The 17,511-nt window shown below is 45.0% G+C and overlaps 1 protein-coding gene and 2 long non-coding RNA genes across 13 annotated transcripts in view; 2 read left to right on the top strand and 1 right to left on the bottom strand.

The window, feature by feature from the left end:
- Pus7l (pseudouridine synthase 7 like) overlaps positions 1-4,591 on the top strand; it is a 23,152-nt gene extending 18,561 nt beyond the window's left edge. For all 5 annotated transcript variants that reach the window (XM_017595307.3, XM_039080339.1, XM_002729847.6 and 2 more), the window contains exons 8-9: positions 353-406; positions 3,632-4,591. In XM_017595307.3, coding sequence (XP_017450796.1) covers positions 353-406; positions 3,632-3,958 — 381 coding nt within the window. In that variant the 3' untranslated portion in view covers positions 3,959-4,591. The remainder of the gene's footprint in view (positions 1-352; positions 407-3,631) is intronic.
- Positions 1-17,511, bottom strand: part of LOC108351537 (uncharacterized) — a 20,449-nt gene extending 2,938 nt beyond the window's left edge. The window contains exons 1-3 of one of the 3 annotated variants that reach the window (XR_010053517.1): positions 17,391-17,511; positions 16,879-16,978; positions 9,430-9,563 (exon numbers count right to left, since the gene is read on the bottom strand). This is a non-coding gene — a long non-coding RNA (uncharacterized LOC108351537). Of the gene's footprint in view, positions 1-9,429; positions 9,564-15,583; positions 16,245-16,878; positions 16,979-17,390 lie in introns of those variants that run through there. The other 2 variants (XR_001839018.3, XR_005487348.2) reach the window with 2 other exon arrangements.
- The window catches only part of LOC108351538 (uncharacterized), a 36,658-nt gene continuing 25,424 nt past the window's right edge, over positions 6,278-17,511 (top strand). For 2 of the 5 annotated variants that reach the window (XR_010053522.1, XR_010053520.1), the window contains exons 1-2: positions 6,278-6,521; positions 7,613-7,699. This is a non-coding gene — a long non-coding RNA (uncharacterized LOC108351538). Of the gene's footprint in view, positions 6,656-7,612; positions 7,700-9,295; positions 12,198-17,511 lie in introns of those variants that run through there. The other 3 variants (XR_010053519.1, XR_010053518.1, XR_010053521.1) reach the window with 3 other exon arrangements.

Here is a 17,511-nt window from a genome sequence, read left to right as displayed (position 1 = left end):
TGTTTCCTGGGGACGGGGTGGTTGAAGGCAGGGCTGGCTCTGTAGAAGCAGATGTTCAGTTCGGCATAATTCGTGGGTGACAGAAGAAGTGCTGTCGGGAGGCAGCCACGGTTGCAGCTCGCTCGCTCGCTCGCTCGCTTGCTCGCTCGCTTCTGCACTGTGAGGTCGATGCAGAAAGGATTGGCCTGTTTTTGTGTCGTGGGCTTCTCTGGAGACAAGCGATTATAAAGAGACGGTGTTTGAGCATGTGTATATTCAGTGTGTGGGCCAGAGTCAGGGATCAGTGAGGTAATCTCAGCATTTGGGAACCACTCATTTCTGTCGTATATTTTTTTCTTTTTTATAAAACTAGGTTCACCTGGTGACCGAGGAAGAGGAGTCAGCTGACACATATGCACTGCACCAGGTAAACGTGATCAGAAGTCACTGTCACTTAGATTTTAAATAAGCATTGTCTGCTAGAGACAAATCTGACCCTCCCTTCTTAGGTAACTTTTAGATTAAGTAATGCTTTATATCCTAATAATTTATGCTTCTTTAATGAATTTATGCTTATAAGAGATTGTTTATGCTACCATTTACGTCCTAATAATTTAACTTATGCTTCTTTTTTAAAAAAAGATTTATTTACTTTTTTAATGTATATGAATACACTGTAGCTGTCTTCAGACACACCAGGAGAGGGCATCAGACCTCATTACACATGGTTGTGAGCCACCCACCGTGTGGTTGCTGGGACTTGAACTCAGGACCTCTGGAAGACCAGTCAGTGCTCTTAACTTCTGAGCCATCTCTCCAGCTCCAACTTGCTTCTGATAAACACATATAGTCATGCGTACAGTGACTATGTGTTCATGTCTCCCTCCAGGGTTTCCCACTGTCAGACCATCAATCCTACCTCCAGGGTTGCATTAATCCTGACTCACGAGAGTCACTGATTTACTCTTTTTATTTCATTTTACTGCGCTCTACCCCTGGGGGCGGGGGGAGAGGATATCACATGAATAGTGTCACATGGTATCTGTGTGACCTTCATTGAATCTATAGCCCAGCTTCTAAGTCTGTAGGCTGTGACCCTATGTCGGAATGTGGGAGCCGGGTAAACATCTGTAGCAGCACAAGGTTTCTGAGCGCGCACTGACAGAAAGCTAAGCTGAAACCCAAGTGCGTAACACACCCAAGGTATCTGTAGAAGCGTTTGCCAGTGTTGCATCATGTGGCCTCACTGCAGGCCAGGCTCTGCATGGCAACACATGTAACTTTGCACCGTGAGCGCTGCATGCTCAGCCGTGCAGATGGTGAGGGTGATGATGATGGTGATTGTGGTGGTGGTGGTGATGATGATGATGGTGGTGATGATAATGGTGATGGTGATGAGGGTGACGAGGGTGATGGTGAAGGTGGTGATGATGATGGTGGTGATGAGGGTGTGAAGGTGATGATGGTGATGGTGGTGGTGATGATGATGGTGATGAGGGTGGTGATGGTGATGAGGGTGATGAGGGTGATGGTGATGATAATGATGGTGGTGATGAGGGTGATGAGGGTGATGGTGATGGTGGTGATGGTGGTGATGATGTGATGGTGATGAGGGTGATGATGGTGATGAGGGTGATGATGGTGATGAGGGTGATGATGGTGATGAGGGTGATGAGGGTGATGATGGTGATGAGGGTGATGATGGTGATGAGGGTGATGAGGGTGATGAGGGAATGAGGGTGATGAGGGTGATGATGGTGATGAGGGTGATGATGGTGATGAGGGTGATGAGGGTGATGGTGATGAGGGTGATGGTGGTGATGAGGGTGATGAGGGTGGTGAGGGTGATGAGGGTGGTGAGGGTGATGGTGATGAGGGTGGTGATGGTGATGATGGTGATGGTGGTGATGATGATGATGGTGATGATGGTGATGAGGGTGGTGAGGGTGATGGTGATGAGGGTGATGGTGGTGATGATGACGTCACCTGAACACCTCAGCTCAGATTCCAGACTATCACACATTAGCAGTTGTAGGTTTTAGTGCACATATAAAATTTCCTGTTTTTTTTTTTTTTTTTTAAAAAAAAAAAACAAATGGCTTACTTCTGGAAAACAGACTTAATATTTTTTTCTGTCATCATCCATCAGCATGTAAATATCAAATTAATGTATGCTTGTGCCATATTGTATTAGAATGCTTGATTTTAAAAATTGCCGTATTGGCTGTTGACTTTTAAGAACAACCGTTAGATGAGTTTTGACCTGGGATGAGGACAGCATTTTCAGCAGTTTCTGACATGGCCGTAAGTATGCTTCTGCCATTCTGTGCCATGTTGTCTATGTGACACACCACTCTTAGCGGGGATTATAGAATCCAAGTGTCCGTCAACTCCGGGAAACACTGAAGATGCTTTCTGTCCTACAGTTCCAAATATTCAGCCAAGATTTAATGCTTCGGATGAAAACAGACAGCACATAATCTCATTAGCACATGAATTTGCTCTAATAATTTAATAATAAGTGTCTTTAATAAATGACAGAATTATATGCATAACAAAGAATCATCCTGAAATAAATATTTTATGATTATCGACCAGTTTCTGGTTTTTGTACCAGTTTTATAGCATTACATGCCTAGGGTAATGTATACATTTCTTGGATAATAAGGGTTACAAGTGAATCATGTTTCAGAAGCCTGGCGGTAGCCCAGGCTAGATTCCAGCTCCTACATACCCTGCTTCTGCCTTCTGCATGCTGACCTAAACCCTACAGCACCCGGCTTCTTTGAGATTCCTTTATACATTTGATGCTTTTTACCCGATTTTCTAAACACCTTTTATCATTTAAGCACACTCTCCAGCAGTCAGCAAAGGAGCAACCCTTACAGACCTTACTGGGCCTGACTCACAGGCATGCAGCTGACAAAAATAAAAACACTGCTGTTGCCTGTTTACTTTTCAATAAAAGGAGTCTAAGATTGTCACGTAGGCTGGCAGGGTTAGCAGTAGCGACTGTCCTGCGTGTCACCGAAGACTCCACTCGTAGGGTCGAGTGCTTTCAGAGTTGGTCTTCACTGGATACGTAAACGAACCTTTATTTTTGAATTCTGGTTTGGCCCATGTATTAGTCTGTGTTCTCTAGAGTCACAGAGCTTATGGAGTGTCTCTCTGTATACTGAGGGAATTTGTTGTGATGACGTACAGTCTGCATTCCAACTAACACAACAATGAGCGGCTGTGGACCGGAAGTCCAAGGATCTGGTAGTTGCTCAGTCCCACGAGGCTAGTCGTTTCAGCTGGTCTAGAGGTTCCAACGGATGTGCAGCGGTAGAAGAGTGAATCTTCCTTCTCCCAATGTCCTTATGTAGGCCTCCAGCAAGGTGACAACCAGGAACAGCCATTCCACATTGAACACTTGACGCACGCTGATTACCATGGCTCTCCCGAGTCTCTGGTCTTAGCCAGCTTCTTTATCAGATAATATAGCTAGCCTAGGTACTATCCCAAACATGTCTCAGGCCAACTGTCCTGTTTATAGCCGCACACTGTTTTTACAGAGCCGGGCCCCAGTCCTCCAGGCGAGATATGGTCGCCTATCTTTCCGAAGGCAAATAATCCACAGGGCGTGGTTTCTCCCTGCTCTGCCTCCCAGGTCGTTCTGCCCGTGCTTGGATACAACGTTCAGTACCCGGAGAACAAAGTAGGGCGGTGGTACCAAGGGGTCCTCGGCAGGGACGGACTGCAGGCCTGTAGGTTCAGGGTGCCCGCCCTGAAGCTGAATGTACCCGGCTGCTACAGGCACATCGTGAAACACCCCCACAATGTATCACACCGACTGGTCCATCCCGACCCCGCCGAGCTTCGAGCGGAAGGTCCCCACGCCGACGACACAGCCTCATCGCTGGCCTTATCCTTTGACCTCGACGCTTCGTGCTACGCCACCGTTTGTCTGAGGGAAATGATGAAGGACGACATTTAAACCCACACCCTAAGGTAGCTGCGAGCCCGCCATTAGGTAGCTGTGGTTCCTAGGGCTCGCTCGACCTTGAGCTTCGCGGTTGCTGCTCCTCGGTTTTCACAGTATCCTGAGTGGCGTATTAACGTAAGCATCGGTGTCTACGTTTAAAGCTCCAGGACCGTGGTCTTTAAGGACATGTCATGCTTTAGAGAATTTTGCTCCAGTCACGAAAGCTCCAGATCTTTGGAGCACTGCTCTGAGCCCCGGGGCTGCTGCACATCACACTTAAGAGAGAGGCAGAGAGAGGACACGGTCCACACTGCTTAAAGGTAAAGCCAGGTGACAGTGAAACCCTGGTGACCGGACCAGAGAGGCTTTTCTCCATCACTGCGCGCGAGGTGGCTGGTTTAACACCGTGCAAGGGCGATATCTGTTCTCATAATCTGTTTATGAGATCATTTTTGAGGAAGACTGAAAATTTTAATTAAAAATTTTTATACTAGTTTTTTTATACCTGTTCCCCTAACTCTTTGTTATGTTTTCTGTCATCTGAAACTCAGATTTTAGACTCCTGTTTGTACCCACATTCTGTTTCAATGTCACTGGACATGGTGTTGATTCTTTTTTAAAATAAAGATAGTCTTGATGACCTGAGTTATCACGGAATTGTCTCTATGTTTTGTGCTGTGAAAAGAAAACCTCCTGTCCATTTGGAAATCTTAATGATGTTGGTTTGCTTTAATTGTCCTGCACCATAAGTCATCTTTAGCAGCATTATACCATTTAAGTTCGGGTAGAGAGAGGTGATTTATTTATTGGGAAGAACTCTATTTATCATTTCATTGTCAGTAACATATCGTGAGGAAATTTAAAAAAACCCGTATGGAATATTGCAGACCAGCAACAATAGGTTTCTCTACGTCTATGCTAAATTCTACCCATTTAGGGAGTATTAGAACCGGCAAATAAAATCCAAAAGAAGCAAAGGTTTTCTATGGAAAGCAAAATGTGATTTTTTTTTCTTTTTGTCTCATGTTCTTCCGTATGAGTGGAACTCAACCTGTGGGTCATGATTTGGGGGTCAAATATCAGACATCCAGCATTTCAGATATTCACATTGTGATTCATAACGATAGCAAAATTACAGTTATAAAGCAGCAATGAAAAATGACTTTATGGTTGGGGGTCACCACAGAGTGAGGAACTGTATTGAAGGGTCACAGTGTTAGGAAGGCTGAGGGCCGCTACTCTGTCTGTTAGCGAATCAGAAGTCAGTTCAGAGTCCACCCCGTAAATAACATGAGTTGCATCAGATCGTTAGCCCATCTGTGGTGGACACTAGAGTTGTCTGTGGACATTTAGTAGCATTAGAAGATGTTGTTTTACAGGAGCAAGGGACACAGTTTACAGATGCCACGGGTCAGTGAGAAGCACATTTTAACACTAAGAAAGCTCAGTTCCAAGGCATTGCACGCGTTAAACAAATGTGGCCTCCGAGCTATATTTGTAGCTCTTTAAGCATCTTTTAAAAATTAAAAAAATCTGTGATAATATTTAAAAGAAAACCGTCATGGCCACTGGGGACCAGCCTTGGCTCTACTGTTTATTCAAGAACCTGTGCTTCCTGTTCAGCAGTCATGGAGGGGACATTAACACAGACACTACTGAAGGACCAAGGTGAGGCTGTCGTCAGGTAATGCAAGTACAGTGTGTTGAAAAGAGGAGAGTAAAAAAGATTAAATAAAATAATAATAAAAAAAAGGTAATTTTAAAAAAAACTGTCAAAAATACTGTTAAAAAGTGCGGTCATTAATATTCTTTCCTTGGCCTCTAGATGGCAGTGTAAGCTTAGATTTCTCAAACAGTAACGGGAGCCGACAGAAAGCATAACTTCGTTATCCATCATTACTGCAACATTATTTAGCTGTTACTCATACCGAGATTCGTTCCATATAACAGTATCTGATGTGGCAATTTCTGTGATTCAAGGACCTCATTACATCTTGAGAACCAACTGATGACGTCTCTAAGTTTTACCGGTTTTACGGGGCAGTTCATCGCGTCCTAAGTATAAGCTTTGCCTTAGTTTTAATTACCAAGGTTACATTTGAGACTGATCGTGCGTAAGGACCAGGAAAGCAGACAGTTTTAACTTTGAGGTGTTTTGTTGTATTACCACAACGAAGGGGTGTGACACCCCCTCCCCCATCCCTCCACCTCCCCACACCCCATCCTCCCGACCCCCAACCCTGCTCACGCTAAGCAAGCGCTCTGCACTCTGAGCTAAGAACTGTGCCACTTCCGTTCTTTTTTTTTCCGGAGCTGGGGACCGAACCCAGGGCCTTTCGGTTGCTAGGCAAGCGCTCTACCACTGAGCTAAATCCCCAACCCCACTTCCGTTCTTTTTTTTTTTTCCGGAGCTGGGGACCGAACCCAGGGCCTTTCGGTTGCTAGGCAAGCGCTCTACCGCTGAGCTAAATCCCCAACCCCACTTCCGTTCTTTTTATCAGTTACAGTTGCCTTGGTTTTGTTTGTTTTGTTTTGTAAGTCGTAAAAGTTGAAACCTCGGTAACTTTAGACCCAGGTAACATTTTTTTACTGTCACATAAATATCTCTTATAGTAATCCATGCTGCTCCCAACCCCCACCGGGAGTGTATATTTTCTGCCTTGGGTACTTCGGAAGCATATCGGAGTGATCTGTCTTAGATCAGACAAGGTACAGTATAGGGCTGAACTTGATCATGCTTCCTACGTGTCTTAGATAAGGTCACTATGGCTGTGATGAAACACCAGGACCGAAAGCAAGTTGGGGAGGAGAGGGTTTGTTTCATTCAAAGTTCATGTAACAAACAGCTCATCATCAAAAGCCTTGAGGGCAGGAACTCCGACAGGACAGGAACCTGGCAGGAGCTGATGTAGAGGTCATGGAGGGGTGCTGCTTACTGGCTTGTTCCACATGGCTTGCTCAGCCTGCTTTCTTAGAGAACCCAGGACCACCGGCCCAGGGATGGCACCACCCACAATTATCTGGACCCTCGCACTGATCACTACCTAAGAAAACGCCCTACAGATCTGCCTGCAGCCTGATCTTAATGGAGGCAATTCTCTCAACTGAGGCTCCCTCCTTTCAATGACTTTAGCTGATCTCAAGTTAACACAAAACCAGGAAGGACACTAGGTCCTGGTTTTCACCAGTCTGTGCCTTCTGAGAGCAAGCTCTGGGGTAATTACTTCTGTGTCTACAAATGTGACATTGTCTTCGGTTGCTGTGCAGGCTCAGGGGGGTGTCTTGAGGAAGTAAGAATGTTCTTCCTGAGATGTCAAACTAAGCAGAAGATCGCTTATGTACTAGAGTATGTGCCACAGGGACATATTAAAATCATTACAGATTACAGGAAACTGAGTTGATACTTGGGGCAATTCTAAATGTCACAGGAAAGGCTTAGGGACAAAGTTTAGTCCTGATTCAGAGGTAGCTTTTCTAGTCCTCCCAGTGGGCATTGTACTTAAAGAAAGCGAGGCAACCAATCCTCATTTTTATGCTCAACTGGCATTTGCTGGTTCACCTTTATTATTATTATTATTATTATTATTATTATTATTATTATTATTATATTTCTTTTCTCATACAATACATTCACACCACTGTTTCCCCTCTCTCCACTCTTCCCAGCCTGGCTTCTCCCTCCCTCTGTTCCTCTTCAGAAAAGAAGAATAGTCCTCCCAGGGATATCGACATGACAAGCTACAATAAGACTAGGTACAACCTCTCATATCAGGGCTGGGTGAGGCAAACCAGTAGGAGGAAAGGGGCCCCAAGAGCAATCAAAGAGTCAGAGACAGCCCCACGTCCACTGTTAGGAATCTCACAAAATCACTGAGGCTAACAACCACATCACGTATGTAGAAGACCGAGCGCTGACCCACACAGGCTCTGACATTGCTCCTTTAGTCTCTGAGCCCACATTCCATGGGCTGTGTTGTCCTGGTGTCCTGGACTGCTCTGGCTCAACCAACCCTTCCTCTGTTCTGCCACAGGGTTTCCCTGAGCTCCAAGGGGAGGGGAGGGACCTGAAGGAAGGCTCACATTTTCAACAGAAGCTGTAGGCCACCTGCTTAGTGACAGCACCGGCAGTTAGACCATCAGCAAGCTACAGCCCCCCCCCCCCAGAATGGAATGAGACCTTATTTTATTGGACTTATTCCCCCACTTAACACATGGTCCTGCGAATAACTGTATTTCTATATTCATGTGATGGAACTGTTGCCTTTAAAACCGAATCCATCTACACAATGGAATATTACTCAGCTATCAAAAACAACGACTTTATGAAATTCGTAGGCAAATGGTTGGAACTGGAAAATATCATCCTGAGTGAGCTAACCCTATCACAGAAAGACTTACATGGTATGCACTCATTGATAAGTGGCTATTAGCCCAAATGCTTGAATTACCTTAGATGCCTAGAACAAATGAAACTCAAGACGGATGATCAAAATGTGAATGCTTCACTCCTTCTTTAAATGGGGAACAAGAATACCCTTGGCAGGGAAGAGAGAGGCAAAGATTAAAACAGACACAGAAGGAACACCCATTCAGAGCCTGCCCCACATGTGGCCCATACATATACAGCCACCCAATTAGACAAGATGGATGAAGCAAAGAAGTGCAGACCGACAGGAGCCGGATGTAGATCGCTCCTGAGAGACACAGCCAGAATACAGCCAATACAGAGGCTAATGCCAGCAGCAAACCACTGAACTGAGAATAGGACCCCTGTTGAAGGAATCAGAGAAAGAACTGGAAGAGCTTGAAGGGGCTCGAGACCCCATATGTACAACAATGCCAAGCAACCAGAGCTTCCAGGGACTAAGCCACTACCTAAAGACTATACATGGACTGACCCTGGACTCCGACCTCATAGGTAGCAATGAATATCCTAGTAAGAGCACCAGTGGAAGGGGAAGCCCTGGGTCCTGCTAAGACTGAACCCCCAGTGAACTAGTCTATGGGGGGAGGGCGGCAATGGGGGGAGGGTTGGGAGGGGAACACCCATAAGGAAGGGGAGGGGGGAGGGGGATGTTTGCTCGGAAACCGGGAAAGGGAATAACACTCGAAATGTATATAAGAAATACTCAAGTTAATAAAAAAAAAAAAAAAAAAAAAAAAGAGCATTGCTTACTCTTGGAGGACCCAGGTCAATTTCTAATGCCCATAAGACGCTCAACACCAGTCCCAGGGGTATCTTATGTCCTCCACGGTATTGCACTCATGGTACAATCATTTGTACAAGCAACACACACACACACTAAAAAAATAAAGGTTATAAAAAAAAAAAAACAAAACCGAATCCAGCTGTCACAAGGGAGCGCCACCTCCAAGGGGCTGACGGTGCAGACGCAGTAACAATTGGGCAGCCAATTGGGCAGCGGGACATTGGGCTGCGAAAGTTTGAGAGACGCTACTGAGCTGTGAATACCTCACCTAGAAGACTGGCTGTACCGTGGCCTTGGTGTGTTAACTACAAAATCCAGTGGAATTCTCTATTGCGATAGCCTCAGGTTTAAAGCAACTGTAGTCACCCTTTTTTTTCTCAGACCTGGATATGTTGTATCAGATAAATCTGTGAAAGACACACAAATGAGTTATTATGTTACTCACAGAGGCATTAATGCTACATATGTCATGCCTTGAAATTTTACCAATAAGGTCTTCACAGAAAGTCTTAAAAGACCGTCAAAAGAGTGTCTCATAGCTAGAGAAAGCTCAGAAAATTCCAGCCAGTGTTCTTAAAGTTGATGCCACCTCAGCGTGTTCTCTGAAACCCTGTTTTCCCCATAGACTAGTTGCTTTTCATTGAGAACTGAGCTGATTCTGTCTCAATACATGCTATTATATGATATTTGATAACCCTTTTAGTTCTTATTATGACCTGGCTAGCCCCCAAATAATCGAGTCAGAGTGTCATTGATTCATTTAGCCAGCTTTAGCACAATTATTGGAAAATTACCCTTAAACTATCTTTCTATGCTAGACTGGCTATTTCCCAATTGTTCTCCCCAAGTTTCTTGCCCCAGTTATTTGTTCTCCATGGGTCTGTCCTCAGGATCTCTTGGTCACATCACATGTTCTTGGTCCATTCCATCTAATGGAGACTCCTCTCTCTCTCCTTTCTCCCAGCCTTGCAGTCCCTACCTAACCATGTCCTCCTCCAAGCCTGATACCAGAAACCCTGCCTATTTCTATTCTCCCCCAGTAACTGACTGTAGCCACTCTTATGTAACCAATAAGAGAATAAAAACCAAGCAACGTTCATATGACATCATTTGGTGTATGTGAGAAAGTGCTTGTCTGGACTGCAACCAAATCTTGGGGGCCAGTATTTAGCATTTGAATACATAGCAGCACCAGACCAAACCCCAACAAATACAAACTATACTTTAAATGTTTAGGGTCTGGGGAGGGGGTTTAGTGAATGAAGAAAGCCCTTCCCACATAAGGCCATGGATTGCAGCATCCACACAGAAGCCAGGCAGGGATGGTGGCTCTGCTGTAACCCCATCCCAAAGCAGGCAGAAATGGGATTCCTTGGAGCAAGCTGGCTACATTAGCTGAGTCAACGTTTTCTGGACTAGTGAGACTCTGCCTCAAGAAATTAAATGGAGCGCAATTGAGGAAGACACCCGTGGTGGTTTGAATATGCTTGGCCCAGGGAGTGGCACTGTTAGTGGATGTGACCTTGTTAGAGTAGGTGTGTCACTGTGGGTGTGGGCTTAAGACCCTCATCCTAACTGCCTGGAAGCCAGTATTCTGCCTTCAGATGAAGATGTAGAACTCTCAGCTCCTCCTGCACCATGCCTGCCTGGATGCCTTCATGCTCCTACCTTGACGATAATGGACTGATCCTCTGAACCTGTAAGCCAGCCCTAATTAAATGCTGTCCTCGTAAGAATTGACTTGGTTATGGTGTTTTTTCACGCGGTAAAACCCAGCTAGGACCACACCCAACATCGACCTCCACACATACATGCACCCACCCATGCAAGCGTGAGTATACATGCGTGTATTCCACGTATACAAGCCTCCAACAGGGGAAGTTTTAAGTGGAAAGGGATTTTAAATCTCCTGCTTCGAAAGTTTGTTCAAGTTAGGATCATTACGGATTACTTGGATTAGTATTCCTCGATGCTAAGAGGCCAGAAGGAAAAAGAAGCTCGAACCTAGTCTTACAGGAGCTAAGCGTGAGAACAAACTGGAAGAGAGCTCGACAAGGTAGGGAACTAGAATGCCCCTCCGTTCATCTCTGAAATGTCTGACGCTTTCCATATATTTATGGTTCAAAGCCTTGGAGACCACTGGCGGTTGAGAAGAGGACAAGGGAAGCGGCAGACTACAGTTACGTTTGTTCAGAATAGTTCTGGCCATCCGGGAGAGCAGCGCTTGAGCATGTCACACCTCCCACCGCCACCAGGGGCAGCAGATGCCAGCGTCGCAGTTTCAAGGTTGCCATTGTCAAAGGATTTCGCTCTCCAAGAGATAGTTTGATCCCTTATGGCCCGGTTTTCAGCTTGATTCTGAAGCCCTCTGCTTTAATGTATTTTTCCCGTTTTCATCTTGATTCTGAACACATATTTTTGATAGTCTACAAGCTGTGCTGAGTACCTAATGTGACAATGAATGCACACTAGAGTGGCTCCAAGTGCAATAGGAAAGAAGATAACTTTCCGCTTGGGGACATTAAGAGCTGCAAGCTCTCCGTTTTTTGTTTGGTTTGAAAGGCCACATACAGAAAGAGTACATGGCAGACTGAACGGCAAAGAGGAGAGAAAGCATCAGACTTCCGGTGGATTTCCGGCCTCCCCACGTGACCAGTGATGTACTGCCTGCCCCTCCCAGCACCCCTTCTAAATCCTTAAATGAGAAAAGGTCTTAAAAATTTGCTCGAGGTAGGCAGGGTAAGGCCGCTTCCTAAGAGTGCGCCAGTTTAAAGAACAGGAAGAGGACTTAATGGATTTGATCTCGCTTAGTTCCGGTCTGAGAGGTCTACTTCTAAGTAGGGAAAATGACTCTAATCTTTTCTCACTTTGAGGCGGGAGCTGATTTACGCTGCACGTGAGGATGGGGCCGTCTCTTACTGAGAAATATCGCAGTTATGGGGAAGGGTAAAAATAGCCACGGAATTTAAAATTTAGACATTAGGAAATGTGAAATACAAAATAAGCGATACATTTCCTCAATAAATGCCTAAGTCAACAACTTATATCGAAATAAAATCCCAGTTATTGGGTGAGAATTTGGCTATGAACTCAAAGCAGGAGCTCTTGGGTTACTTTAAAAGGGAAGGGATCAAAGAGCCGGTCTCCCTAGCTGAGGCCAACCGGGCAACAGGGCAGGGCGGTGCGTGGATGGGTGTAGAGTCCAATTCTTTATGCTTTTATACTAACTGACCCAATTCTAAGAAGCCTTTGTGGTATTTTCCTAGACTGGGTAGGTCAGGATTCTGCAGTTTTCAGTACAAAAGGATTTTAATTTTAGCTTTGGTTGTTTCCACCCCAGCTCAGATTGTAAACGACTCGAGGTTTTCTCTTTGTTTGCTTGTTGTTGATTTTTTTTTCTCCTGAAATGCAAAGAGGGACTTTAAAAAAAATCTATAAATAAAAATCTTCACGGGGTTGGAGATTTAGCTCAGTGGTAGAGCGCTTGCCTAGCAAGCACAAGGCCCTGGGTTTGGTCCCCAGTTCCGAGAAAAAGAAAAAAACAAAACAAAACAAAAATCTTCACGATTCTCTGCAGTTATAATACATTGAATTTTTGCAAATGATTTTCACAAAAAGCAAATTCTAATTGCATTAAGGGAGTGACAAATTCATGCTACAAAAAAAAATGGTGCACAGAGTTCAATGAGCAATCTTTTTTTTTTTTTTTTTTTTTTGGTTCTTTTTTTTTTCGGAGCTGGGGACCGAACCCAGGGCCTTGCGCTTCCTAGACAAGCGCCCTAGCCACTGAGCTAAATCCCCAGCCCCTCAATGAGCAATCTTAAACATGTTGAGCTGAGTCCACTAAAAAGGAATTATTTTCCAGGGGCAGGGCATGGCATGGTTGTAGAAGTCAGAGGACAACGTGTGGCGGTAGTTGGTTCTCCAGAAAATACTGCATGGTCTTGCTTGTTCATGGCGTTTCTGAGGTTGATTAGGGGAGCAGAGAGTAAGTGATGGTTATCAGAGGCTTGCTGACAGCAGGAACTAGGACAATGTCGGTCAAAATACAAAATTTCAGTTAGACTTAGAGAATCGGTTCAAAATATCCACTCTAAAGCCATTACGGTGACTGTGGTTAACAACGGTCTGAACCTGGAAACTGTGAGAGTACGTTTTTCTCCTCACTGCAAACCAAAGATTTGGTAATGAGGTAATTGGCTTGGTTTAACTGTTGTTCCACAGTGTGCATGTGTTTTAAAACATTTAGTATGCCACAAATATATAATTTGTAAATTAACAAAACTGATGAAATGAAGAGAAGCAACTTTATAAATAAACATAATTTTAAATGTTTTATTGACATATTAAACATACACACAACTGTGCTTCAGTACGACACTTCCCGTTCATGTAAATAGTGCATAGCAAACACATTTGTCCATCATTACTTTGTCTTGTCTCCTCCTATACTTACTGGTTCATTTTCTTCCTCTTCTCCTTTCTGAGAGAGAGGAGTTGGGGAGGGAAGGGAGAAAGGAAAGAGAGGAGAGGAGGGAGGGGAGAGGGAAACAGGAAGGAGAGGTGTGTGTGGGGGGGGATGGAGGGGGAGAGGGAGAGGAGAGGTATGTGTCTGTGTGTGTTGTGTGTGTGTGTGTGTGAGAGTGAGAGAGACAGAGAGAGACAGAGAGACAGAGAGAAGAGAAGGGAGAAAGGAGAGGAAGGAGGAGAGAGAGGAGAGGTGCGTGTGTGAGGGGGAGGAGGGAGAGAGGAGAGATGTTTGTGTGTGTGTGTGTATGAGAGAGAGACAGAGATAGAGACAGAAAGAGAGACAGAGTCAGAGACAGAGAGACAGAGACCGAGAGACAGAGGCAGAGAGACAGAGAGAGACAGAGAGAGACAGAGAGAGACAGAGAGTGACCTAAGCAGTATAAGAACATTGGCTTACAGAAGCATGGTGGAGGGATTGATTCAGTGCCATGAACACCATCCTAGTATCTGCATGACTGAAGAGACTCTCTCTCCCACATTAACCTTTAGTTGCCTAGGTGCATCCTCAGAGAGGGATGGGCCCCATGAGCTCCTCCCTTTTCCATGACAGGTTATTGACAGGCCCAGTCTGGTGCAGGCTGTCACACCTGTTGTGAATTGAGTGGTGCACAACTGTAAGGTTTTAATTTTCTAATTTATGTAGGTCGGTTAGTATTATATTTTGAAATTATACATTGTAACAGTCCCACAGGCCTTAGCATAACGGATGCCATGTTAGAGGCACCATTCCCATCTTTAAAACCGTCACGTTGGCCCCAACACCTACTGAAATGAGCACAGAGACTTAATCCATAGTTTTTGGCTTCTGTAGTTCTGTTTCTTGCTAACTGAAGTGTCACAACCGGGATGTGACTTTTGTGCCTAAAAGACAAAGGGCTGTAAGGCTTGGGGCAGCATGATTTGGGCAAGTTCCAATGAGGCTGCCTAGCAACTAGCAGTGCTATCTTTTTGGTTTCTGCAGTGTCCACGTGGTAGTTTCTGCTGGGCTTCCCTCACAGAAACGTTCATTCTTTTCTGTGCTGGGCACAGACACCATGATGTCTGTATGACACTCAAGGGAAAGCTTGAATCAAGGGACACTCAAGGGAATGAATTCTCCTTCCAGCGGGTGGGCCCCTGAGAAGGAACTCAGCTGTCAGGTTGGGTGGTAAGTGATTGGCTCAGCTGTCTTGTGGCCTGAATGACAATGTAAGTTTGAACGAATGAATCAGTGAAAGACCTTTCTCAGTTAATGACCAAAGTAGTGAGCACCACTAACCACTCTTCATTACTCATTAGGTTTATGGGATCTTGAGAAGAAACTCTTGGGGTCAGCTTTGCAGAATAGCATGCACCGCCATACGTGTGGTGTATGTGTGTTAAAGAACGTGAGCAAGGAGCTGGGGTCATTTTTCACGTAACTGGGATCCGGGATGAAGTGGAACTCCCCATTTTGAACCTTGAAGTATAACTGCCTCTAGCTGTCTTCATTCCCTAAAAACACCAGGCTCCGTCCCAGCGTTACTGAAAGTATCCCGCATTGTGTTAAGGAGTTAGAGGCCTCAGCCCAACTGAAAACACGTTGTTTGTTCTGTACATTAAATTGTATATTATACACAGCCAGAGAGGGTGGAGGAGTGCATGAAGACGAAGCTTCTCAGTGCCTTAGACCATCCTGCACTTTCAGGATAAATTAAAAACTTACACTGGGGACGGAGAGATGGCTCAGTGGTTAAGAGCACTGACTGCTCTCCCAGACGTCCTGAGTTCAATTCCCAGCAACCACGTGGTGGCTCACAACCATCTGTAATGAGATCTGGTGCCCTTTTCTGTCTTACAGGCATACATGAAGGCATAATAGTAGGTATGTAATATACAAGTAAATCTTTTGAAAAAAAAATCACACATTAAAGTGGGGACCTATATAAAACTAGACTTTTATCTCTGTGCATTTCTCCATTTTCCTCTCGGTTTAGTTCACATCCCCATGCTATCTATGTTGACAAGTGATTTCTTTACTACCATAGCCCTGAGGTGTCGTAAGTGGGTGACTTCAGATCATATTCCCATGATCCCTGTATCAATGACGATGTGGTTTCCTCCAAGGAAGAATTGCTAGGAGCCAGCCTCCGACTTCAGTGTCTGTTTGGATTTCACAGTGACTTATCCCTTGCTCCTCTAACCTCTCATGGCTTATCCGACTGCTCCTCAGACCTTGTTTTTCTAAGAAAAGCCGGAAGCTACCCCCCTGATTTTCTCTGTCCATTTTCAAATGCTTATTCTTTTTAATCATGCGACCATTATCCAGATGATATGTTCAATAAAATATTTTGAAAATCTAATTATTCCAATGGCAGTTCAATGGGCTTTCTTGGGAGCTCTCGGGTCATACTCCTACATGCTATGCATCTTCTTTGATAAGACAAGGGAACGAACTTGTCACTTCCAGCCCTTGATTACAGGGTTTGTAACACTGTGTCTTCTAAGACATGAGTTAGAGCATAGATAGGTCACTATGTAAACAATCCACAGGGACTTCTTTGATTATAGTTGTGCAGGAAGGCAAGTTTCTAGTTCTCCTGAAAAAAAAATCATGCACAGACAAGGAAGAAAACGACAACTTTGTAATCCCGCACATATCGGAATAAGCAGAGGTAAAGTGTGTGTAAGCACCACCAGAACCAGCTCGAACCTGGGACAAGCTATGTGGCTGCAAGGTGGCCTCAGAAGTCTGTTAAAGCAGACACCCTTTCCCCTCTTTTTATGATGTGTTCACGTGTGCGTGTGTGCATGTGTGCATTCCCGCCTCTGTGTGTGTGTGTGTGTGTGTGTGTGTGTGTGTGTGTGTGTGTGAAGGTCGGAGATCAACACTGGAGAGCTTCGCCGACATCTCTTACTCTCTGAGAGAAGGTTTCTCACTTGAGCTTGCTGTTTCCAGTAGAGGATTCTCCTGTTCCCCAACGCTGGTTTAGGACCATTGCCACATCTGAACTCAGATCTGAACTCAGATCCTTCTACTTGCACAGCAAGCACTTTACCCATCGTGCCATCTCCACAGCCCTGAAAGCACATTTCCAAAGCGACAGCAAGCATTTTCTAAGTAGAAGTGTTGCACCCCATGTGGATAAGTCAGGTTTAATCATGTTTGGGGTGAGAGAGTCAGCAAGCACTGGTGTGGAAGCAGAAAAATCCTAGTGTAAGAAAGTAACTTACTTTGTTTTCTGTGTCCTAGTCAAAAGCTTCCTGCAAAAGTCTTCTCAGGAAATCCAAAACTTGATAACAAGTGATCCAGGGTCAGGATATGACTTCAGGGCTGGTGGGTTAATGTGGAAGGAAGAAAGCAGTGGAATTAACGAGCTGCTACAAAAACATGGGCAAGAAGAAGAAGGAGGAGGAGGAGAAGGTAGAGGAGGAGGAGGAAGAGGAGGAGGAGGAGAAGGAGAAGAAAGAAGAATTAATTCATTTCATTCCCTCCTCTTCTCTTTCCTTAGTTTTCTTTTTTTCAAGATAGGGTTTTCCCACGCTGTCCTGAAGCTCCCTCTATATACCAGTCTGCCTCTTCCTCCCCAGGGCTGGGATTAAAGGTGCGTGCCACAACCGCCCAGCAGTTTCCCTCCCTCTTACTGAAAACAGATTCTTTTCTCATACAATGTATCCTTAATACAGTCTAATCCCCGCCTCCGCCCCTCTGCTTTCCCCGGTTCCCTCTCAGTCTGTAAGCTCACATTGCGCTGCTCAAATGATCCAGAGGACCTTGTTCTCCTGCTATTCTCCATCCCTTCTGGCTGTTACTCTCCTTCTGCCCCTGTTTCAGCAAGATTCAGAGCTTTGGGGGAGGGATTCGAT

Source organism: Rattus norvegicus, chromosome 7 (assembly GCF_036323735.1).
Source record: "Rattus norvegicus strain BN/NHsdMcwi chromosome 7, GRCr8, whole genome shotgun sequence".
NCBI classification, from domain to species: domain Eukaryota; kingdom Metazoa; phylum Chordata; class Mammalia; order Rodentia; family Muridae; genus Rattus; species Rattus norvegicus.
Note: the sequence above shows the minus strand (reverse complement) of the source record. Positions and strands in the feature narration are given on the sequence as shown.